The sequence below is a fragment of the Lactuca sativa genome, chromosome 6, assembly GCF_002870075.4.
Source record: "Lactuca sativa cultivar Salinas chromosome 6, Lsat_Salinas_v11, whole genome shotgun sequence".
NCBI classification, from domain to species: Eukaryota; Viridiplantae; Streptophyta; class Magnoliopsida; order Asterales; family Asteraceae; genus Lactuca; species Lactuca sativa.
The window spans coordinates 16,609,515-16,634,176 of record NC_056628.2 but is presented as its reverse complement, the minus strand read 5'-3'; the positions used below and the strand labels follow the sequence as shown (position 1 = coordinate 16,634,176).

The following is a 24,662-nucleotide window of genomic DNA, read 5'->3' as shown; positions in this document are numbered from 1 at the left end:
CAATCAACATGGTCTTAATAGACCCGAACATCTCTGGTATCTCTGCCCTGATGGCCGCAGCCACCTCCTCATGGATGATCCGACGGATCTCCTCATCACTGGCCCCACTGATCTCAGGCATAAGACGTGTCCTCATCATGATCTACCTCTGAAATACAACATACGATAAATTAGAATCCATTCGAGCATACTCACACTTGACAACTCATCCCTCCTTGATCCTTGGCAGTCCAAAGATTCTTACTTGGGCTGTACACCGCCCCGGTGCTTTCAGTAGTACGGGCCCAATACTACTGTCTGCACCGTATCAGAATACGCCCCAAGTCCTCCTCTCCGGATCCCCAGTTCCAAGTACTCTATTATGCATAATCCACTCTCTAACCGATCTCTCATAAGCTCCTCGCTGCTACCTACTCACTCTCAAGCATCTCATAGCAGCTCACCTCTCCCTAGGCTAAGGCATCTAGGGGTGGCAAATCGTGCTATCGTTTCGTGTTTTTATCTGACACGACACGACACGACAAGGTTTTATGTAACATGAACACGACACGACACGATGTCATGTTTTTTAAGTAACACGAAAACGAACAAATTAAAAAACGACAAACACGACACGACAGGAAAAATATAACATATACTAAAAACTAGTTTATTTAATGAATACTTTATCAAATATAACACGACAAACACGAAAAACACGATAAAGAACCGCCAAATCGTGTCAATTTCGTGTCAAATTTTGAACACGAACACGACGTGACACGATATCGTGTTTTTTACAGTTAACACGAACACGACACGAACACGAATTCAAATTTCAGTTTCATCCCAATTGCGTTTCGTGTCGTGTATTTTTGTCGTGTCGTGTCATGAATTGCCACCCCTAAAGGCATCACAAATCAGGCCACTCTAGTCCTAATAGGAGCACCTAGCCTACTCTAGCATGAGAATACATCATATCAATATCATAACACATAATATAAGGGTATCTTGGGAAATCACCGTTCGGGCGCGGACTGATCGTACACACGACTCTGCTCTACGTTTTCCAAAAATCTTTTACTCTTTTTGAAAATATTTCTCAAATCCTCAGTTTGAGTTCAAATACGCCTGAAGGTGTACTCGAATCCCTCAAACCAAGGCTCTGATACCAACTTGTAACACTGTAAATTTCAAAACAATTTTTCGCATTTTATAAAAGCATAATTCATTTAGTATTCATAAAAACATCAATGTTTGAAACTCAAATCCATAACATATAAAAATCCCAAGATCTCATAACATAAAAATCCCGTGTGTGTATTGATCAGGCCGGCGCCTTCCCGCGGTCATCACTAGTACCTGAAACAAATAACACCAAACACTGTAAGCACAAAGCTTAGTGAGTTCCCCAAAATACCACACATAGCACATATTAGCCACTCGAGGCTATAACTCTATGGGTCCGTGGACCCTACTCTGTGAACCCTCTGGTTCTAACTCTGTGAACCTTCCGGTTCCAACTCTATAAACATGCACAACATAAATCACTTAGAAAATAATGCAGTACAACACATAACACACATATAGCATACAAATACTCTGTCACATAACTCTGATTACCTACTCAAGATAAAGTATAGTGAGATGACTCACCTCGCGTATCTCGATTACTTGCAAATCCCTAAAATCACTAGTGCTCGATCTCCCGAGCTATAGTCCTCCTATAACACAATACATCTCTAATTAACACTTTTCCAACTAAGGTTGACTAACCCTATCAAGTCAACATTGGTTAACTCTGGTCAATGGTCAACGGTCAACTCAACTCGCCGAGTCTGGAATGGACTCGCCGAGTCTCTACGGGGACCCAATTCCTCTGAGTCCCTTCCGAATCACCGAGTCACTCACCCGACTCGGTTACTCAAACCCTGGTTCGAAATCACTGAACAACCCACACCAACTCGTCGAGTCTGGAAATGGACTCGGCGAGTGCATTCCATGCACAACCCCAAACGACCTTCTGAGGTCAGGTCTGCTTCACTAACTCATAGATCCAGTCCTTCCAAGCTTATTCATCCCGTAAAGTTCATGTCTTGGCGCTCATAACACACCTAATGACTCGTAAATGGTGTTTTGACCTCAAGCACAAAGACCCCAATCCAAAAACTCCATGGATTCATAAAAAGCTTGGACAAAGGGACACTCTGGACCTCCAAGGGTCCAGATCCAGAACCTAACTCGCTTAAGGGACCAAGGAAGCACTAGATCTAGCCACAAAAGGGCTCAATAAGCCCTAAATCAACATGAACATCACCATAACAGAGAATGGTTCGAAAATAGTACCTCAAACGTGATGTTATGAACCTTAGATCTTCAGAAAGTTGATCCTCTTGTTTCCCCTTGGCTATTGCTTCCTTTCCCTTGTTAGATAACACCTCCAAGGTCAACAATGGCTCCTTATCTCACTCCAAACGCTCAAGCTCACTAGGGTTTCACTCTGGGGACTGGTGAGCACAAATGACGACCATAAGGCCCTTTAAATAAGCCCCAAACCCGAGAAATTAAGGTTTCATTAAACAGCGTAGACTCGCCGAGTCCACCAATGTGACTCGTCAAGTCCGGTCATTAATCCGGGTGAGAAATCGCGTCTCTACTCGGCGAGTCTTCGCACCAACTCGCCGAGTTCTTCCACAAAACTCAAAATAAAATGAATAAATATAATACCTGAATTTTCGGATGTTACAATATTTTTTTTATTAAAAAGTTTCAACGGAAAAGCTATTTGCATCTATACAATAAAACTTTTTTAATTTGCTTATTTATGAGTTTCTATATTTATAATCGGTTGAAAATCTAACAAAAACTTTTTAATTAACAAGTTCATTGGAAAAAGCTCATCCAATAGTGTTATCAATTTTTAACAACTGTTTTTGTTTGAAGAAACTCTCAAAAAGATAACAAAAAAATGGCATCTAAATTCTAAACACATGTTCCCATGTTCCTCAAATCCAATCTTCAGCTTCCAAGTTTCCAAAATCATATCGGTCTTTCATGGTGATAAAAATTAATGAACAAAATTGCAATAATCTCCAACTTCATAAAGACAAATAAATCAAGAACAAAATAGGAGTTAAGTAGGAAAACATTAGAGTCTAACAGATTTATCATGGGTTTTGTACTTAAAATTATGCATAAGGATAATAACTTAAAAGGGTAATGTATTTTTTGATTCGTACACATTTAGTCACTGACTTTCATTTTTGTTCCACATTTACCCCTTTAACTTATTAAACTGTACACATTTAGTCCTTATGACCGCCTACTCTAGGTTAGTCGGTAAAAATAACTTAATAGGGTAATATATTTCTCGCTTAGTACACATTTAGTCCTTAATATTTTTGTATACATTTAGTCCTTAATATATATATCTATATATATATATATATATATATATATATATATATATATATATATATTGCAAAATAAGTCATATTTGTTTTTGTACTCATTTAGTACTTATGAATGATTTCTTTAGGTTTTTCTCACGACATCTTACGTGGGATAATCATATGGTGGTGGGATACGTTAAGGTGGTCCTGCTATATATTGTAGCCCAAGATACCTTGTGCGGGTCGGCTGTAAGGTGTAGGCACGGAGGCTCGAGAAGAGCGTTTGAGTCAAGGCAGCATACCGATAAACCCTGGGTATTCCAGTCTGGTGACTGATTGGACCTATTGCATGTTGACATTCCAGTCCGATAACTGACTGGGCCAAGGTATTTCAATCTGATGAGTGTGGGCTCGTTATGCATGATAATACATTTGTTGTATCGAACATTTTGAGAAAAAATCACTAAACTTTGTGCTTACCCAGTTGTTTATGTTTTCAGGTTCTATCGTTGATCGTGGGAAGGCGAAGACATGATTGTACTGTGACATCCCCAATTTCACGGCCAAAAAAGACCGATTTGTTTATGCTTTGTTTTTTTTTTAAATCAGAGTAATCTTTTAAAGAAAACAGTTGCGGAATTTGTTCCCAAAATATGATAAAGATTTATCAAAGCATTTCTTTAAAGAAATGTATTTTCATTTTATAACAAAATCTCGGGATGTCATGTTCAATACAGACCAAAAGCATAAACATAACAAAATAGACCTTACAACAGTTATTCATAACTACTGGCCTATAATCCAAAATCTCTCGTTATGTCATCCAACTTATGCTCTCGTGCCATGACCTGTAATACAAAGAAAACTGAGAGGGTCAGGCTTGAGAGCCTGGTGAGCATATAGGGTTTTCAACCGACAATAATATAATTATTGTATTTAATTATCAAATAATCAATCCAATTACCCACCCCCTCTATCTCCATTTATTTCTTAAATATTTATCCTAAGAACCGATTACCCTTCTCCCATTCATTCCTAAGGATCGCCCTAAGGAATTGGCGCAAATTTTAGTGATGCAAAGGTTCTTAGATTACATATGATGAACTCGTAGTTCACGATAATTAATGAACACCTAGTTCAAAAACACCTAATGAACTCTTAGTTCAAATATCCCTGGTGAACCCAATCACCGAAGGAACACAGAGTACAAAAGCTTTTAGTTCAAACAATGATGATAATAATGTATATCTCGATCCTACAAAACCACTAATATTATTAACGCATATAAACCATATTTCTAAAACGATCTATCCCATCCCGTCGATCTCCACATACAGACCCTATACAATGATCTTACGAGATCTAGCCTAAGGAAATCGATATGAACAACAACTGACGAAGCTGCTTCGGAAATTCCTTAGCAACAGACGAGGATCAATAAAGACATCAAACGAGGGGAATGGAATAAGTTTCACCACAAACCTTTGTTCGTAAAAGAAAGAACCACAAGACATTTTAAGTCAGAGGTAGTTATCTAGATAATAATGCCTATGCGTGGTCCGACTATCATGAGGTATTATACCCCCAGACTCTACCTATCCCAACATCGAACTTTGCCTAGCAGTGGCCTGAATACATGAGGTATTTCACCCCCAGACGCACCCTATCCAGCAATATAACACCAGACATACCTAGCAGTGGTCTATTACCGACACACTTTATTAGGCAGTCTACGAAGTTCCCTTAATTACTTCGTGAAAGAAAACGATGACATATGAAGCTCGGTCGATCACCTCATAAAAGAAGCGCTGACTCCAAAGCTCTCTCAAAATAAAAGTATGGGGAAATACTACTAGAGTACTCCCGTACGCTCCCGTAACCGACACACTAAATTGTCAAAAAGACTTTGTACAAGATAGTACTTCTGGCACATTATAGTACTCTGGTATGTGAAAGAATCGTACCCGAGAACATAATAGTACCCTGACACAAGCATCACCCAAGACACAGAGCTTTGAAAAATACTTCGTACATAAAATGTACATCTGTACGTAGGACGTACTCCACTGATCATCAATCTCACCCCACACGTACTCTTAATAAGAGACTACCCAAATTCCAATCTTAATTGAACTAAACATCCCATTTAAGTCTTAACCCATCACTAGGCAAACCTACAATGTGTATAATCAATTTTTGATACTATCTCCGTTTAGGAAACGCTAACTAGTGTATACTTAACACAAGGTTTTAAGTAATAGTATCATATATACACATCTTAACACATATTGAACCATATCTGATTCGCACGTTGTATATTATCAAATATATCTAACACGTATTTCGGACAATGACAAATACTTCACATACATATGTATATTTCATATTATAATCAATATTCATATTCAAGATCACATTCCTAAAAGGGACTATACACATGATACCTTATCGAATGAATATGTAGTTCTAAAATACATAATCCGTACTCCCGGATCTTAAAATTGCCTCATTACCTAATCCATATTCCCAGACCTAAAACTAACCTCTTGATCTGATCCATACCCTTGGATCTAAAACTAACCTCCTGCTCTGATCCATACTCTCGGATCTAAAACAAGTTTATCTTTTTATTATTTTATCTCATGGTCCAACCCACCTTTTATCACCTACCAACAACCTCATCTACTCATGTTCTACCCAACATATTTTTAGATACAAAATACATATATAGTTTAACTCATTAAAACTTATATAATTCATCCATTCCACAATCATCTCAAATAAACAACAATATATTATACACATAGAACGTATTTTATAGCAAATACTTAATATTTATGTGTTAGAATATTGTGACCACACACTCACCTGATCAGAAGATGATCGGGCAGCACTATGGCTTGTAGAAGTAGCATTCTTCGGTAGATCTGGAAGATCTTCACACACCGGGTTTCTCGCGGATAGAGCTTCGGCTCGGAAACTCTTCACTTCTCGGGATCTTCAGGCTTCGAGACTCGCTTTGGGTCTCGGGATGATATCGGGGCTTCGGGGGGGGGGGGGGGGGGTAAAATAGGGCTTAGAGGGTGTATTGGGAGTGGGAGAGAAGAGATAGAGCAACCAAAATCGGCTGACCCTCGATTTCTATTTATAGGGTCATTTTCAGCTCTCACGTCGTGAATTTTAAGTTCTCACGTTGTGAATTCAATAGTCATCAAGTACGTCATCACCACTTGCGTTTGTCAGGCTCTAGAAGTCATAAATACTGAGTTCACGTCGTGAACTCTGACAGTTTTGGGGTTTCGCGCCCCGAACTTCAGAAACTCATAACTTTCGCATATGAACTCTGTTTTCGACGTTCTTTATATCCACGCATATGTGAGATTATGATATACAACTCTCATTTAGACTCCGTTGGCTAATTTTGACTTTAATTTAAATATATTATTAATATATTATTTTTAGTAGGCCAGGACAGTAAAACTCCGTTTGAAATTCATAACTCCTTCATCTGAACTCCGTTTTCGTCTTTCTTTTTATTGTTGGAATACTATTGATGAGATCTTAAATTCTCATTTAGAAAGTTTTGGCTAAATATCACTCGACCTCAATCTCGAGTTTTGGGTTGCATACTGCTAATGCTGAAACTTCGAAAAATCATAATTTCCTCATACGAAGTCAGATTTAGACGTTCTTTTTATGCACGCTCTCGGTTTAACGTATTCTATGACTTTCATTTAGATCGCTAAGGCCAAATATCACTCTAACATAAATTAACTATTTACGTCGTGCTGTGTCGTGCCGGTTCTGTCGCGAAACTTCGACATGTCATAACTTCTTCGTTATAACTCGGATTTCGGCGTTCTTTATATGCACTGAAACCTTGTGAAATATACTACAACTTAGTTAAGATTAATCCTTCTAAATAATCTTTCATCAAAAAGTCATTTTTGATGCTTATCGTCTCTAATTAACTAGCCCGGATCTACGGGCGTTACAATTACACACTCATCAACAATATTGAGGATTCCACGTTTCTTATATTACTCTGATTTTCGATAAATGTATTTTGGAATAAACGTTTTTTTCTTAATAATGGATTTATAATTAGGGACTTTTGTCTTATTTAAAAATGAAAATTTTTTGTTGTAAAAATTAGACGTTACACATAAACATCAACAGCCCCACACACTTCATCAATGATTGTCCCACGTAAGATGTCGTGAAAAAAACTTAAAGAAATCATTCATAAGTACTGAATGAGTACAAAAACAAAATGACTTATTTTGAAACAAAAAATATTAAAGACTAAATGTAACGCCCTGTTCCTAGTACATATTAATTCATTAAATGTTTTTTTATAAAGAGCTACTCGACAAGTAGTAGCCCTAACTCGTCGAGTAGATGCCAGGATTGGACGCGGGTTTAAGTGACCTACTTGGCGAGTCCACGTCTTGACTCGACGAGTAGGCCAGTCTGGATGAAACCCTAATCCTTAGGATTTTTACCCTATTTAAATTGTAACGCCTGCAGATCCGGGCTAGTCAATTTAGAGGCAATAGGGGTCGAAAACGACTTTTCGACAAAAAGATTATTTAGAATAAATAATCTTAACCAAGTTGTAGAATATGTCACAGGGTTTCCGTACATATAAAGAACGCCGAAATCCGAGTTATAACGAAGAAGTAATGACCCGTCGAAGTTTCGCGTCGGAACCGGCACGACGCCGGGAAGCGTAAATAGTAAATTTAGGATAGAGAGAGATTTAGCCTTAGCGCTCTAAACGAAAGTCGTAGAATATGTTAAACTAAGAACATCGATAAAAAGAACGCCCAAATCTGACTTCGTATGAAGAAGTTATGATTTTTCGAAGTTTCGGATTAGCGGTGTACAGCCCGAAATTCGAATTTTAGATCGATTGATTTTTAGCCGACACAACCTAAACAAGAATCGAAGATCTCGTTATTAGTAGTGTAACGATAAAAAGACAAACGAAAATGGACATCGGATAAAGAAGTTATGAGATTTTAACGGACCAATCCTGTCCCGGCCTGTTAAAAATATAACTTTAAAAATAAAGTCAAAATTAGCCGACGGAGTCTAAACGAAAGTTGTAGAGTACGTCTCCACCTACGCGTGGATATAAAAAACGTCAAAAACGGAGTTCGTATGAACGAGTTACAAATTATAATAGCATATTTACGTATTAAAATAAAGTATAAATCATGTATACGTACACATATATATACATATGTATATATCATTAGAAAGGTATCGACGATGCGGTCATTATAAGACTAATGTTGAGTTCTTTCGACATTAGTTTAGTGCAAATATCATTAAATCTATTTAAAATAGTATTATAAAGGGGTGTTTAGTTGTTTATATAACTATAAGGTCATTAAGTAATTATGGAGGGTAGTTTTTGTAAATTCAATTACTATAAATAAGAGGCTTGGGCTCTCATATTTCTTGCACCATTCTCTTGATTCAAGAGTTTTTCTCTCCTTATCCCCCGAGCATTTCGGTCCCTCGTGATTCGACTTCTCTTTCTGTAGTTTTAGTATAGTAAGGTGAGCGCTGAAGCGCTGCACGAATCTTTCTTAGAAAGATTCAGCGACGAAGTTCTGCCCCTACAGAGCCCGACTCCTAGCTAAAATCCCCTTGTAAGTAAGTTATGCTTATCCTATTTTAAATATAGTTTATATTTAAAATTAGTATTGTTATTATAAATTTATAATAAATATTTGAGCTATTATTATGAATTATATAAGTGTCGTTATAATATCTTTTTAACTACTCGCGGTACGGGGAATCTGGTTTAAAGGGCCGCATAGGGTTGTTGGATTTCAGAAGTGCTATATGCCAAAATGGTCCTGCCCTCCGGTGTTTTATGTCTGACCCCTGTCTGTACATAGTGGTTGGAAAGTATTGTTTAAACGCTTATATAATAATAATAATAAGACTAATAATTAGTCACGGTAAATCTTAGACTAAAATCTAGTGGTAATAATACTAGGTTTCGTCGAAGGAAATTATTTTAAAGTAAACGAAGCGCTGTCCGAGTACCGAGTCACCACCTTCTCAAGTGAGTGCATGGTCTCTTTCATCTTACACATAGATATGAAGTATTTTAAATATAAATTACGTGTTATGTGTGCATATTGTCTTAATACTTGCTGTCTATGCTGGTGAAAGATTTTTATACATGTTTTAAATGATGTAAACTGTATAAAGTATTTTATATCTACAAAATATGTTGCGTAAAACATGGGTAGATGAATGATGAGGGATAAAAGCTGAAATAGAGGAACATTAGTAGTACGGACCTAGTGCCCTATAGGTAATACATTGGCAGCAGTGGACCAAGTACCCTATAGATGAGCACTGGCAGCTGCGCCACAACCCGTAGATGTTTTAGATCTACGGTAAACGTCCTAGCAGCTGCGCTCTAAGGACAGTATCAACAGCTGTGCCTAATAGGGAGCCTTATGACCATGACAGTGGCGTTAAAAGGTCAATACCAGCAGAAGCGCCTCATAGGAAATGTCCCAATTCTGGCAGCTGTGCCTAAGTGACAAGATTAGCAGCTACGCTTGACCAAAGTGTCATTGGCGACAATGGACTTCATGTTGTTTCCTTAGGATGATCCTTAGGAATGAATGAATGAGAAATAGCTGATTCTTAGGGTAGATCCTTAAGAATAAAGAAGATAATGGGGATGGGTAATTGGGTTGATTATTTGATTGTTTAAACATAATAATTATATTATTGTGGGTTGAAAACCCTATGTACTCACCAGGTTTCCCAACCTGACCCACTCAGTTTATTTATATCACAAGTGTTGATATGAAGTGACATTACACTGAGAGATTTAAAGAGATGTAGATCACTAGTGTAAATAATTGTAAGTTCTGTTTATGCTTATGTTTCTGTATTAACGATGACATCCCAAACGTTTTAAAATGAAATAAATACGTTTCTTCGAAAATGTTTTAATAACGTATTTACCATGTTTTTCTGGGAACAAATTCCGCAACATTTTTATAAAATGAAGTACTCTGATTTTTATAAAGCATAAACAACATCGGTCTTTTCTGGCCGTGAAAATGGGGATGTCACATAAATGTCCTTATAGCCCCCATCCCAACCTCCAGCACCTTTAGAGCGTTCCCCTTCAAAACCCTAGCCCTCCATTGGCGAGTTTGAATGTTTCCTTCTTGATTTTGAGTGTTTGGTTGTATTCTTGAAAATATAGAAGAGAAGGAAAGAGAAAAGGTGCAAAGGAGAAGAAGGAGATCCAGAAGCTAGTTTCCATTTGCTACTTCATTCGGTAATAAAGCCTCTACCTTGTTCATATACCTAGTAGATATTCATATATGCTTGTTTTGACACTTTTGGGACATTTCAAGGTCCAAACTCGAGTTTGGAGCTCCCTTAGGGTAGGGAACTATAGATCTGGACATCATTGAGCTCCAAGAGCTCAAAGTAGCTACCTTTATGCAAAGCAAGGCCTTGTTCCAAACCATGGGTTCCCATTTCTAGCTTATTTTGGTGTTTTAGCTTCATACCTCTATGCATGTACGTAAAGTTGGCAACTTTACGTGTTATATCGGCCCTAGAAGCTTAGATTTATGAATTGGATGCACTGGAATCGATTAGAATTAACTGTATAGTGAAGACATGCATAGGACTCGACGAGTCGTTCATTGGACTCGGCGAGTCGGAGCGCAAACTCCCGATTTCTACAATTTGAGAGTTGTGAATTGAATCAGTGAGTGGAAGAGGACTCAGTAAGTTAGGACAAGGATCTGGAAGTAGAGGGACTCGACGAGTCTATGCACCGACTCGGCGAGTCGAGTCGCGAGTTGGAGAATTGTGAGTTAGGGAACTCGGCGAGTCCATAGTAGGACTCGACGAGTAGAGTCACCCTGGAAGTTGACTCTGACCAGGACATTGACTTTAACCAAGGGGTAAATTAGTTATTTACTCCATGAGGAATCATCAGTTGATTCAGAATGTTATGTGATTGTAGCCGGAGAGTTGCCAGAGCAACAAACAGGGATTTCTCTCTGCAACCAGTTATACGAGGTGAGTTTCCTTCCAGCAGGAACAGATCTACGGCCACAATGCCGACCCGTTTAGATGATAGTAGTTCCGGACTTCAATCCGATGCCGGGCGGGGCCCGATGCAATAGTATGTATGCTTGATGTCTTCGTGATTCATGCATGTTTGTGATATGTGTTATATGATCCGGACTTCGGTCCGATGTCGGGCAAGCCCGATGCAGTATGATATTATGCTATATGTTCATGTTATGTTATGTTCAGTTTATTCTAGACTTCGGTCTGATGTCGGGCGGGGCCCAAGTTATTCCGGACTTCGGTCTGATGCCGGGTGGGGCCCAATGCAGTGGGCGGGGCCCATATTATGCCGGACTTCAGTCCGATGTCGGGCGGGGACCGGTGCAGTGGGCAAGGCCCATTATGTGTTATTTATGTTATTGTATGGTATGTGGTAGTTTGGGGGAGCTCACTAAGCTTTGTGCTTACAGTTTTCAGTTTTGGTTACATGTACTTCCACTAGCAAAGGGAAGGGCTCGGGTTGATCGCATGACACACACCACAGTCACAGCCTGGGAGTTCACTCTGATGATTTGATATGAGATTTTGATTTAAGACAGATACTATGATGTTTTATGATACATGATTATGATTTACTTATGATTTTGGATGGTTGATGGTTTTATTAGTGTTTTAAAAATGAAATTTTTGGGTTGTATTTTTGGGATGTTGCCCTAAATGTGTACAAAAATATTAAGGACTAAATGCGTACAAAATGAGAAATATATTACCCTATTAAGTCATTTTTCCTGGCCAACCTGGAGTAACCGATCATAAAGACTGAATGTGTACAGTTTAACAAGTTGAAGGGGGTAAATGCAGACGAAAAAAGAAACTTAGTGACCAAATGTTTACAAATCGAAAAATATATTACCCTTTTAAGTCATTATCCATTATACATAAAATAAACATCCATAAATCACAAAACCTAATTTAAACACTTATCATAATAATTTAAAGATTCTACAAACATAGGTAATAAAAGCACAAACATCCAACCCCTTCTTTTGGAAGCATGAATAAAACCATAAGCATATTGTGTATCGAAGAACATTTATCATTAAAAAACTAATTTATTTGAAGTTAAATGACATCTATGTCTCTTTTCCAGTAACAAATTTCTTTATATCACATTTTTCAGAAAAAAAAGAATAAAATTATTCTGCAGCTTGTTTGTTGGTTCCATTCTTACAAGGTGGAGCTCCTTGGCTTTGACTTTTCAGATCATTACCAACCACCAAAAAATATGTAGTATGCATGCAAAACCATCAAAAGTGAGAAGGGCATTTTGGGAAGAAAAAAAATGCTAAATGGTGATTAGTGAGCTCTCTTTACTTGAAGAAATTTAGCATTTTGGTTTTTGAATCATGATCAATGTCTGTAGTGTTATCTAATGCTTGTTGCATGTGGTGTACCACTTCTCTGCCACATTATGAGTCACCAGAAATGGGCGGTGCCGCCCTATGAGAGCAGGGTGGCCTGCACACAACCGTTTTTGTTAGTATTCAAGAACAAGAATGAAGATGAAAGTAGAAATATATGAAAATAAGTTGCTATTTCTTTCATTTAGGTCTTGAAGATATGCTAAAGTATGGTTACCTTTCCTTTGAGAGTACAAAGGACGTCCTCCCATTCTTTGCACAAAAAACTCGTATTGATTCTGAATGACATCTTCCTTTTTTGAGTTAGCGAAAATAGACGTGAACCGCTCTTCTTCATCATCATAAACCCTAGTCATTACAACATTTTAGGAATACAAATCAAGTCAATAAATAAGCAACATTACTCTAAATCCTTGAAACCCGCTTGGTTGTAAAATTATATGCATTTTGATACCAATCCAACACCACATATCTAAATTTAGTATCTTTCTTAGATAATTATACGTTTTATTCAGAGTTTCTCATAAGCAATTAAGAAGTTTGCATAATTTCGGAGGTGGTAATCAGTAATGATCAGTTTGAATGCAGAAGTCAAGCACTAATCTCAAACAATCAATATTCAAAAGTGTGCATTTGTATCCATTAATTTTCTCAAACACCCATTATCTGAATCAGCAAGGACCCAAAATAACACATAAAACGATGATTATAGAAGTACAATTATGAATCTTTACGGATTTTACCAAAAACCCATCAAGTAAAACAACAATGATTATTAGAGGTTGTTTGTTTTATCTTTTAAAATAACTTTTAACTTTTTTTTCTTAAAAATAAAAAAGAAGCTAAAAAGTGTTTGGTAAAATGAAAAAAACTTTTTGATAAAAAGAAAATGAGTGTTTTGAAAAGTATTTTTAAAACTTAAATTACTTTTATACCCGACTACCCTAATTGGATACGTTCATTACTCTCGTTCTCGTTTTGTCTCACCCTCGTTCTTCTCTTCTCTTCGTTCACGGATCCATCGTTCAAGCCATCGGCGATCTTCTCTGCCGGCGTCTCCTTTCTCCGTCTCCGATCAGGTCAGTTTAAACTCCGATTTTGTTTTCGTTTGTGTTGATTTTCGATTTTCATTAGCAAAGAAAATGTCGATTTTCGATTTTCCTTGCACTGTATGTGATTTGTTCCTTCCATTTTGATACCTGTGATGTTCTGAAATATTGATTATCATACCTTTGAGAGTGTATGGATCTGTGTTGACGAAAATTGATGATATATTGTGTTAACAGGTATAGATTTGTGAAATTGATGAATTATTGAATAATAATTAGTGAAATTGATGAAATATGAATGAAATATTGATTAAAGTGATGAAATTTTTTGTTCACAGGGACCCATTTGTGTTAACAGGTACCCATTTGTGAAATTATTCCAATTTGTTTCTTCTGATTTGTGTTGTTTTCTTCCATTGTTGTTCTATTTTTTCTGTTTTGTTTTGATTAACTATAGTTCATGAACAGTATGAATGATTGATTAAAAATTTGTTAAATTAAATCATTTAGGAAGGTTAATGAAATTGGTTTGTTGTTTAAATGTTGATACTATATCATTTAGGAAGGTTAATGAAATTGGTTTGTTGTTTAAATGTTGATACTATATGTAATTCACAGATAATGGACGAAAACCACGCTAATGTTGTTGACTGTAAAACATCTTTAAAAATGAAAAAACCAAAATCCGGATGGGATAATCGTACCTATGAATGTTCACTAAAATGCTTTTGTTGATAATATTGTTCAAGTTGAAACTTTCTGAACTAAATCCTCATGTAGAAGTACTTACAAGTTTTTATGTTATGGTCTTCTTCTATATACTTACTTTTTATGGTTAGAAATTACAACCAATACATTCACTTGAAGCGGTCCCTTTTCCATCATCCTGGTTTTTATCTTGTGTGACAGTACCAAGCCCAATTCCAAATTTTACTGAATTGATGATGTATTATCAACAAAAGCATTTTAGTGAACATTCATAGCATAGACAAAAAGCCAAGTGTTGAATCGACAAACATTATATGTACTCTTTACCATCCAACTACTGTGTAATTATCGATGTGGAGTTTATTTACCCTCTTTCTATTGCATGGTGTTTAGGGTGAACATGAAGCTATACCCACAACACGAGGGTTAGAGACGAACTAACTTGTTTTTTTTGTCGATGGAGATTCATTAGGTGTACAATCAGCAATATGGCATGAGATTTTATTAACATTGTAGAAATCGTTAAGAATTAACAAAGAGTTATGCAAACCAAAGGAATTAATGCTTAGCGATAGGGGTTTGATAGTTTGACTTGGAATGCAATTTAGTTTTAGCTTGTGGCCATAGCTAAGCTTGCTTGTAGGTTGACCATTTTAACGACCTTGAGTGGGGTTTATGGAAAGGGGAAGTGATGTAAATTGGTTTTTTGTTGGATTGTGGCCATGCTTATTACATCATGCAACTATGTCATATTGTGTCACTATTTTATTCATGTGATAATGACAATTGTCATCATAAGGATCCTTCTAGTTCCTTTATGAAGATGGAATGTATATGGATAATGGTACATGTTAAACTCGACAAACCAAGCATTAGTAAGCGTGCATATTGATTATTCCATTATATATATCCTTTTGAGGTTATCATAACTTCTCGATCTTTGTTCTTTTGCTTCTTCCCTTCTTATTGGCATTCCAAATGAATAATGAGTTGAGATAGTAATGAAGGCGTACTTCATGTTTGCCTTTTTTTTTTTTCCGATCAAGATATTTACATGGCGATGGTTTTGAGTTTGGCTTTAGTAGTGTTTCTCCTGCTCTACCTCTACCTTTTCACATGGTAGAGTTGTGCTCATATTTCTCTAATCTCCGATCCTTTTTAGAGTCGTCTTGAGATATCATGATTTTAATATCATAATGGTCCCTTCTTTCTTCTTCTCCCTTTCTAAATCATATGCAAATGTTAGTGTTTAGTATTAGACTATTAGTGCATGATGCTTAATGGTTTTCTTTCTTATACTTGCAAACAAGCAAGATGGGAGTTGATGGATCTATCATACGTTACTATTATCAAGTTAGTAATGTATTCGTGCTTGATGGCTAAAGACGGACATGTAGTTGGTTAAACAAAATGATTCTAGTTGTAGATTTTGATGTTTTCTTAATTATGTCTTGTTTTCAGGTTTAGAATTGTTTGCATCTACCATCAAATTGGTGGAGTGTTGCATATTCTATATGGAAAAAGTTGATGAAGATGCTAACCTTGAGTTTAAGTGGCTTATAAAGAAAGGCCGTGGTGGTAAAAATAAAGAGGTTCAATTTTATGGATCTTTCATATACGACGGAGTGGAGTATGTGTTATATGATTGTGTGTATATGTACAAGGAAGGTTTACGAGAACCTTATATTGGCAAGTTGACAAAAATATGGGAGAATGCTGACAAGTCAAAGAAAGTTAAAGTCCATTGGTTTTTTCGCCCAGAAGAGATCTCTAAGTGGCTTGGAGATACAAAGACTCTCGAGAATGAAATTCTTTTTGCCTCCGGTGAAGGTGTTGGTCTAACCAACATTAGTCCTTTGGTAATTGAAGTTTTCACATATTATATTTTCTATCATTTATTTTTCTCAAGTTATTTTATGGATATATACACAAGTTCTAAATTTTTTGAGAACAAGATACCACTCAACGTGACTTCAAAGTTTCTATGTTTTGTTAGTAGTTGTCACTTAACAATTTGTGATTACTACTATCGCATCTTGTATACTAAACTTGGTATGAGCATTTGTTGTGTACAATCATTTATGGAATTGTGATACTAGCAGTGTCATAATTAGTGAATGACAACTACTATCATCAAATGTTGGACGTATCATGATAATAAAACCTACTCGACGTTCTAAGAGATGGTCGATACCTATATTTGTTATGTTTGACTTTCTCATTATTACATTTATTTGGAATCTTGTAATAAGTATTTTGAATTAGCTAAGTATTAAAAAAATAAACAATTTCGAATATAAGATGGAACCGAGTGTGCTCAAGCGGTTATTTACCCCATCAAGAAGCTTTCTTTGCCTACATACCAAATTAACTTCTTTGTGATTCTTTAAACTATCTAATTTCTTTCCTTGATCCTCTATGTAGGCATGTAGGAAACATAACGACTTAGGAATAACGTATTAGTGTATTACATTGACTATCTATATCAAGAATGTTACAATGAAAAGTATTGATTAGAGGAGCATGAGACGATGTAAAGAGATAGCTTTAGTGCTTTATCCTAAGGTCGTTAGCCAATATGTTTATGTAATTAAGGATATGCATAATCAAGTTCTATTTTGCTTAAGAAAACATTATAATGCGATCTATGTCTCCCATATAGGATATAACACCAATTCAAGCTTCTTTTGTGCCTTAGATAGATAGATGCACATAAAAGACGTAGGTTAAGTCTATTGTGTATGCTGTTTGCAAATCGTATAGTGGTGTAGCGATCAAAAACACTCTAGAATGGAAGAGGGCTTTGAAAAAGTTAACTAATATAGACTTATGATGTTTAGGACTATAGGTCTATGCTCTTTTGAGATAAGTCGGCCTAACACATGGGAACAAGTATGTATTTGTGTATCTTAGTCTTAAGTCGCAAAACAACTAGCAAAGGGTGACTTTAGTACTTCTATGTTTAGCTAGTTCTATTTAAAGAGTGAAGGTGTATCTTGTGCTTATCATCGAAAAAAACTATCGGTTTGATAAACATTTGCTAGTATACCTCTTAAAAATAGACATACTTGTTTGTTTACAATTTTTTTTTTGTCTTTCAAGTACGTGTTGTCTCGGATGATTACACCTTGGCAAACACGACAATACTATTGGTGACAATAATCTTGGAGGTAATTGAGGCTTTTAAGAGCATGGTTGTTCTAGAACGAATTTTGGAAATGATCATTTGAGGATTGTAGAGTTGTTATGGAATAGTGTTGCCTACACCACTAGAGCTTGCCAAAGACGCACTTTGAATGTCATGTATGAAATCATAAAGACTCATGATGATAGAGCGAGGTCCAAGTTTAGGTCTAGGAAAAATAAACTCACTTTAAGGAATTTTTATCGAGTGGATAGGGAAAGAGGTGGGGCGAAGGAAAAATATAAGGATGCCAAACAAGAGGCGAAACATATGAAGAGATGCACATATGATTGGACACAAAAGCCAGAAACAAAGAAAAAGGGATATAGGAAATGCAAGGTATATTAAGAATGACAACGATTGTGTTGTAGTGAAAGATAAGGAAATTAAGAGGAAGGTGGTTAGTTACTTTTTGTCTTTTACATAACAAGGCAACTTTGTTTGGTGAGGGATAAGAATGTGGATGGCATTAAACGACGTTTAACAGACATAAAGTTAGTGTTTCTGCATGAAGGTTAAAAATGAGCAAGTGAAGAGAGCAGTATCGATGAGGGACAAAACCATAGGTCTAGACTAAATCCCTATCGGTGTGTGGTTGTGTCGTGGGTGGGTAGGAGGGAGTTTGGTGGTGACAAACCTCTTCACATTATTTTAACAACGACCAAAATGCCAAAGGAGTGGAGAGATCGAGTACTGTGATACCAATATACAATAATAAATGACAACTGTCATGGTAGAAAGCTTCTTAGTCATACCCTGAAACTATTACTATAGGAGAGAGTGTTGGAGGTTAAGTCGCCAACCGCATAAAAAATTAAATCGGCTTCTTGCTAGGGAGGTCGATGACTCTACCTCCTCAGGCGGCGTCGCCTTATGGATAATATTAGACTAGGAATTATATATTGTCATGTTTATAATAGTTGAGGTACCAAAACTGTAATATTTGTATCTATATATATACATCTCACGTGAATAAAATGGGGGTGCGACCATATTCCATTAGATAAAAATAGTGGAAGAAATAGGGATCTTCATATGATGTTTTATCGGCCTGGAAACATCGTATGATAGTGTCCCATGAGAGATGATGATTTGGAGGACTCTGGAAGCTAGAAGGGTATATGCGATAAATATTATCTATCTCTCTATGACATGTATCTAAACCCTAGTTGGTGACAGTTTTTCCCATTAGAATTTAGGATTGAGCTAAAGGCTTAGGTTAGATACTTGGGAGTTTGCCATTATACGTAATGATGGGAGTAGAGTAGAAGTATGTATTAGAGAGCAAATATTGCATTCAAAGGAGAGTTTATGTCCATAAAGAATGTTTTGTTTTAGAATGATGTTAACCATTACATTTTACATTAAGACATATAGTTGACTTTTGTGCGACGAGAAGATTTTTTTTACTGAAACTAAGGGGAAAATTTTATACGGTGCCTTTTTTATCTAAATTTTGAATTCAACCTATATATGTATGTTGGATGAGTGTGATGATTCACAACACATGCTAATTCTCATCATTATTTGAGCAGGAAGCCATTGCTGGTAAATGCAATGTTGTTTGTGTGTCAAAGGACTCGAGGAATCCTCAACCTTCAGATGAAGAACTTAAAGCAGCAGACTTCATCTTTTATCGTACTTTTGATGTTGAAAGCTGTACAATATTGGATAACATGGATGAAGAAAAAATCGGTGGGATTGAAAGTATGTATGTCTTGTCTACTCAAATATTCTTCTACCTTAAACTTTTGCTTTTCAAAACTAAGTTGTATTCAATTTTCAACTTTGTTACAGTTAAACACATATTTAACAGAAGGGAGGATGAAAGCATCAGCACTCTCCCTGAAACTAATACTACCTCTACTTACAAAAAGGAGGAAAACCATAACACCATTACCCTTACTACTAGTAGTGAACCAAAGCAACTGCTTTTAACAAAAACCCTGCCTAACACTAACAACCTTAAAGATGATGATGCTCAAGACAAAAATATTCCAATTTTGGCAGCTGAAACAACATCTGTAGCTCTTTTAGAAAAAACAAATCCCAAAATAGATGAAAAAGCTGATAAGGATGCGATGGAAGCTAACAAGAGAAAGAAGAGCTCTACTACAGGATCTGATAAATTACATGAGCAGCCCTCGAAGAAAATGAAACTTGACGATAAAAACCCTCCCAAGGAAAAACAGGTTGAAGTAGTAGAAGTTGATCGGGATTCTGTGGGATTGAAGGATGTGATGCCCTCCAAGAAATCCAAGGTTGACAATAATGTGAGGACAGGTGGCAAAAATTCAGACATAGGTAAAACTGATACTTCTGTTGTTAAAACTGACAAGGATAATTTGAAGTCGAGTAAAGAGAAAGATGAGACAAAAGTGAGTAAAGTCTCTAAGGAGAGAAAAAAGACTCCAATGGAATCAGATAAATTAGATGATCGACCCTTAAAGAAAATGAAGTCTAAATTAGTTGCCAATGAAAAACAAAAACAAGTTGAGGTTGAAGGCGAAAAGATTGAGAAATTGACGGATTTGCCTTCCAAGAAATCTAAAGTTGAAGATAAGTCAGCACCCAATGAAAAACAAAAACATGTTGATGTTGTAGGTGAAAAGATTGAGAAATTGACGGATTTGCCCTCCAAGAAATCAAAAGATGAAGTTAAGTCACCTCGCAATGAAAAACCAAAACAGGTTGAGGTCGAAGGTGAAAAGATTGAGAAATTGACGGATTTGCCCTCCAAGAAATCTAAAGTTGAAGATAAGTCAGCACCCAATGAAAAACAAAAACAGGTTGAGGTTGAAGGTGAAAAGATTGAGAAATTGAAATCTAAAGTTGAAGATAAGTCAGCACCCAATGAAAAACAAAAACATGTTGATGTTGTAGGTGAAAAGATTGAGAAATTGACGGATTTGCCCTCCAAGAAATCAAAAGATGAAGTTAAGTCACCTCGCAATGAAAAACAAAAACAGGTTGAGGTTGTAGGTGAAAAGATTGAGAAATCGACGGGTTTGCCCTCCAAGAAATCAAAAGATGAAGTTAAGTCAGCTCGCAATGTGAATAATTTGGGAACATCAGGCACACAAGAAGAAAAAGCAAACGGAAATAATAATAATAATAATAAGGGAAAGATTTCAGATGAATTGGAAGGCAGGAGATTGAAGAAAACAAAGGCTGAAGGTTCTTTTAAGATACCAGATAATAAGAAAAACAGCTCTATCATTAATTCCAATGGAAGTAATGGGAAGAATTTGTTAGTAGCAAGTGAAGGAAAATCAAAATCTATTGTTGTTGGGACTAATAATAATATTAATAAAGAGAATCAATCTGAATCCAATGAGAACAAAAAGAAGCTTTCCATGAGCCAATCACCCAAGGACATGTACAAGGAGTTCGTTGTTGGTCCAAAACCAAATGCTGTAAGTTGCTTTTTAGGAATTTTTTTTTATAGTAAAATTCCATTAAGGACATAATTTTTTTATTTTTTATTTACAGGATGAAAGTGGTTGGTTTGAGCGACTCGTAAGTATATGATGTTATTTAACCTAATTTAGTACAAGTCTCATTTATTTTATACATTTTGTTTTAATTTGGTGTTGTTTTCAATTTGATGTATATATGTAGCCTTGGGAGCAAAGTTTAAAGAGTGCATATGATCAAGGATCAGCCATACTGCTTCATAATGTTGATCCAGACTATACTTCAGGAGAAGTTGAGGTATAATATTAATTATTAATACTGAATCATATGTTGGTTTTTTCTTTTTATTAAATTTCACTGTTTTTTTTTTTTTTTACATCTTAGGATCTAGTTTGGCATGCTTTTACGGAAAACTGTGAAGCCAAGATTCTACCACACTCTGTAATATCTAGCCCACACTGTTGTAAGTTGTTTTTTTTTTTTTTGGAAAAGGAAATGGAAACATATTTACTATAAGTCGAGAATTAAAAACTTTTATTTTTTTAGATCAAGCTCTTGTTCTACTCAAGACAAAGGAAGCAGCACAAAGGGTCCTTGCAAAACTAGATGAAGACTGCTTGATGTTATCAAATGGGAGGTAGTTTTTTTTTTTTTTTTTTTTTTTTTTTTTTTAGCTTTTATCAGTTTTTTTATGGTTGAAAATTATATTTGAAACTTGTTCATGTTATATCAAAAATTTTAATTATCATTTTTTATTGACAGGCCTCTTGTTGGTACCCCTTGTCCTCCAATCATACCAAGAAAAACTTGCAAGTTTTTTGGCCATCTTTCTATTGATAGGATTAAAATCAATCAACGTGAGATGGTATATATTCCCTCTCTTTCTCTCTTATCAATGTATGTATGTATGTATGCATGTGATATGTTAGTGAAGTGATGATTTGTTGGTTTGATTCTTCAGGAAGAAGCAGTATCCACATCACATTTTTCACAACCAAATACTATTGAATATGACATGGCCATGGAGTGGTTTTTAATGCAATCAAAGTCCAAAAAATGGTGGGAGATGATTTACAAGGTTAGAATTTGTCATCATATTTACACATATACTGTCTATCATCTTTTTTATATATTTGTGCATTGAACCCTTTGTCGTTTGATCCATTTTAGCTTCAAGGAAATGAGGTAAGCGAGGTGGAGGAGAAGCTTGTAAAAAAATGAGCACAGCAGGGAGTTTGATTTTGATGAAACATGCTTCTGCAAAAGGAGTGGGTTTGTTGATAGTTTAGAAATAGTTTTGAGGTATGCTTGATGACCTATTAATTTTAATGTGGGTTATTATGAATATTAAATAATAATTCTTGATTTGCAGGAAAAAATTAGGGTTTGTACAGCACCACCTTGAAGGAAGGAGCCACGGACGATGGATACCTGGTAGTTCCCAGATGATAGCTGGTGGTAACATGTATTTTGATGGATCCTTATTGAATCCACTTGCTTTTTGTGGGATCCAAAAATGGTATCTACCATTTTTTTTTCTTTTTATCTCTATATTTACTTTTTAACTTTTTTCTTTTTTCCTTTATTTAACATCCTTCACCAAAATGGTCATTCTTTCTTTACTTGGTAACGTGATGGTAGAGGCTTCAAAGTCCTCCTTGGGAGAAATGTGAAGATTAGTTGGTGTGCGAGTTAACCATTAAAAGAAAAAAAAAATCATGATTAGTGCTTGTTAATTTGCTTGCTTGTGGACTTTACTAGTGGACAAATCATCAAACATCAAGTCATATGATCTTATATAGGGATGAATGATTTAACCAAAGAACCGAACCAATTGGAACTGAATTGGTATACCGTTATCAGTTCTTGCAATCCTCCAATTTCAGTTTTCAGGCCTATCGAGTTTAAGGTATTTCGGGTTCTAAAGCCAAGATGCCATTAAATTTCGGTCATAACCAGCACCATACCTACCATACCTGAACCAAACTAGAAGTGGAACCGGAACCAATTCCCTTATATCTAGTCCATCCCCGCCCCCGCCCCCGAATTCCCCTTCTGATCCCCGCCTCCGCCCCCATTCCCCTCGATTGATTTTGGACTATCTTATTTGGGCTAAAAGAAACTATTTTTTGGGTAACAAATAGATATTTATAACATAATTTTACATGTTACAAAACAATTTAAAAACATGTTGTTTGTTAAAATTTTGTACGTAAAAATCATTTTATTGTTTATTATATTTATATAATTAATATATGTCAATTTATATAATTTATTAACGGGCCCCCACGGGGTTTTTGGGACGGGACTACCAACCCCCGCCACCGCCCCCGAAATTAAAACGGGGGTTAACCATGCCCCCACCCCCGTCTCTGGTTTTTTTTTTTCAACAAATGTCCCCATACTGGACGGGGCCCTTACGGGATCGAGGTCCCACGAGATTTTTTGACATCCCTACTTATATCGGTCTGTTCATCGGTTTCTTACACATTATGTTGTCGGTTTTCGGTTATTTCGATTTCTGAGCCCAACACATCCATAATTTAATAACTTGTGCAAGTGATACATATTGTTATATTGACAGAATATTCTCATGGTCACCTTTTGACAAAATTTCAACAACACATAAGGCCTTGAGGTGTACTAACACCACACACCACTCACTGTGGTGGTGCGGTGCACACCACACCGTTTGGTAAGCAGTAGTGGAGTGAGGTACTCTGTAGAAGAAGAATACCCCACTTCCTTTGTTTCTTTTTAATTTTTTTAACTTAATAAATATATACATTTTATTTATTATTTCACAAAACTTTCTACCAAATTTTATCACTATTCAAACCTCTATTTACCAAAATAAATCCACACAACGTTTCCACCAATCTCACTTCAAGATCCGCCCGAAACAAATCGTGTAGAAGTGGTTCGACGACAATGATTCAACATATTTTTGTGCTTATCAGTCGATTTACCAGCCACAACTAAATGTTCTTATATTTTCACCTGCACCTCAACCCTCAAACCCAACAATATCATTATCAAAATGTATCACAATATTACTCTATGCAACTTGTTGGTCCTACCTTATTTCACAAATTTTCCCCTCTCACAGAATAAGTTTTGGAAGACAACCTCCTATTGAGTCGGAAATTGAGTTTCTATGGGAAACGCAACCCAACTCACTCGTGACCATTCGACTCGAAAGGAAAAGGAAAAGTGTCGACATTTCCGAGGATCACGAGCATGGAAATGTGCAAGCGAACGATTGTTTTTGGCTACACATTATAGAGCAGTTTCATAAATAAATGGGTCGTGGTGAGTACCGTTTAAAACACCAATATACAACCAAGTTTCGTGGTATGAACATGACGGTTAAAAAGTTCAATGGATGTATAATAACTTGAAATGTCAACAAAAAGCGGGGAAAATGATA

At 36.2% G+C, this 24,662-nt stretch overlaps 1 protein-coding gene and 1 pseudogene across 4 annotated transcripts; one reads left to right on the top strand and one right to left on the bottom strand.

Annotated features, from left to right (window-relative positions):
• Nucleotides 1-12,432: 12,432 nt before the first annotated feature.
• On the bottom strand, nucleotides 12,433-13,594 carry LOC111913075 (two-on-two hemoglobin-3-like; annotated as a pseudogene).
• A 212-nt stretch (nucleotides 13,595-13,806) lies between these two features.
• On the top strand, nucleotides 13,807-22,968 carry LOC111913060 (protein ANTI-SILENCING 1). Of its 4 annotated transcripts, XR_002857411.3 has the most exons (12): nucleotides 13,807-13,953; nucleotides 16,093-16,490; nucleotides 19,351-19,522; nucleotides 19,613-21,231; nucleotides 21,308-21,334; nucleotides 21,437-21,529; nucleotides 21,617-21,695; nucleotides 21,779-21,869; nucleotides 21,995-22,097; nucleotides 22,194-22,310; nucleotides 22,403-22,534; nucleotides 22,605-22,968. XR_002857411.3 is itself a non-coding variant. In XM_023908790.3 (11 exons), exons 2-11 carry the CDS (start codon nucleotides 16,146-16,148, stop codon nucleotides 22,451-22,453), a joined length of 2,697 nt encoding a protein of 898 aa, XP_023764558.2. In that variant the 5' UTR covers nucleotides 13,807-13,953; nucleotides 16,093-16,145; the 3' UTR covers nucleotides 22,454-22,535. The 4 variants fall into 4 exon arrangements, 1 of the variants encoding a protein (XP_023764558.2); XR_006184095.2 differs by lacking the exon at nucleotides 16,093-16,490 and having other exon boundaries at nucleotides 19,351-19,526; XR_008224686.1 differs by lacking the exon at nucleotides 21,308-21,334.
• The last annotated feature ends 1,694 nt before the right edge of the window (nucleotides 22,969-24,662 follow it).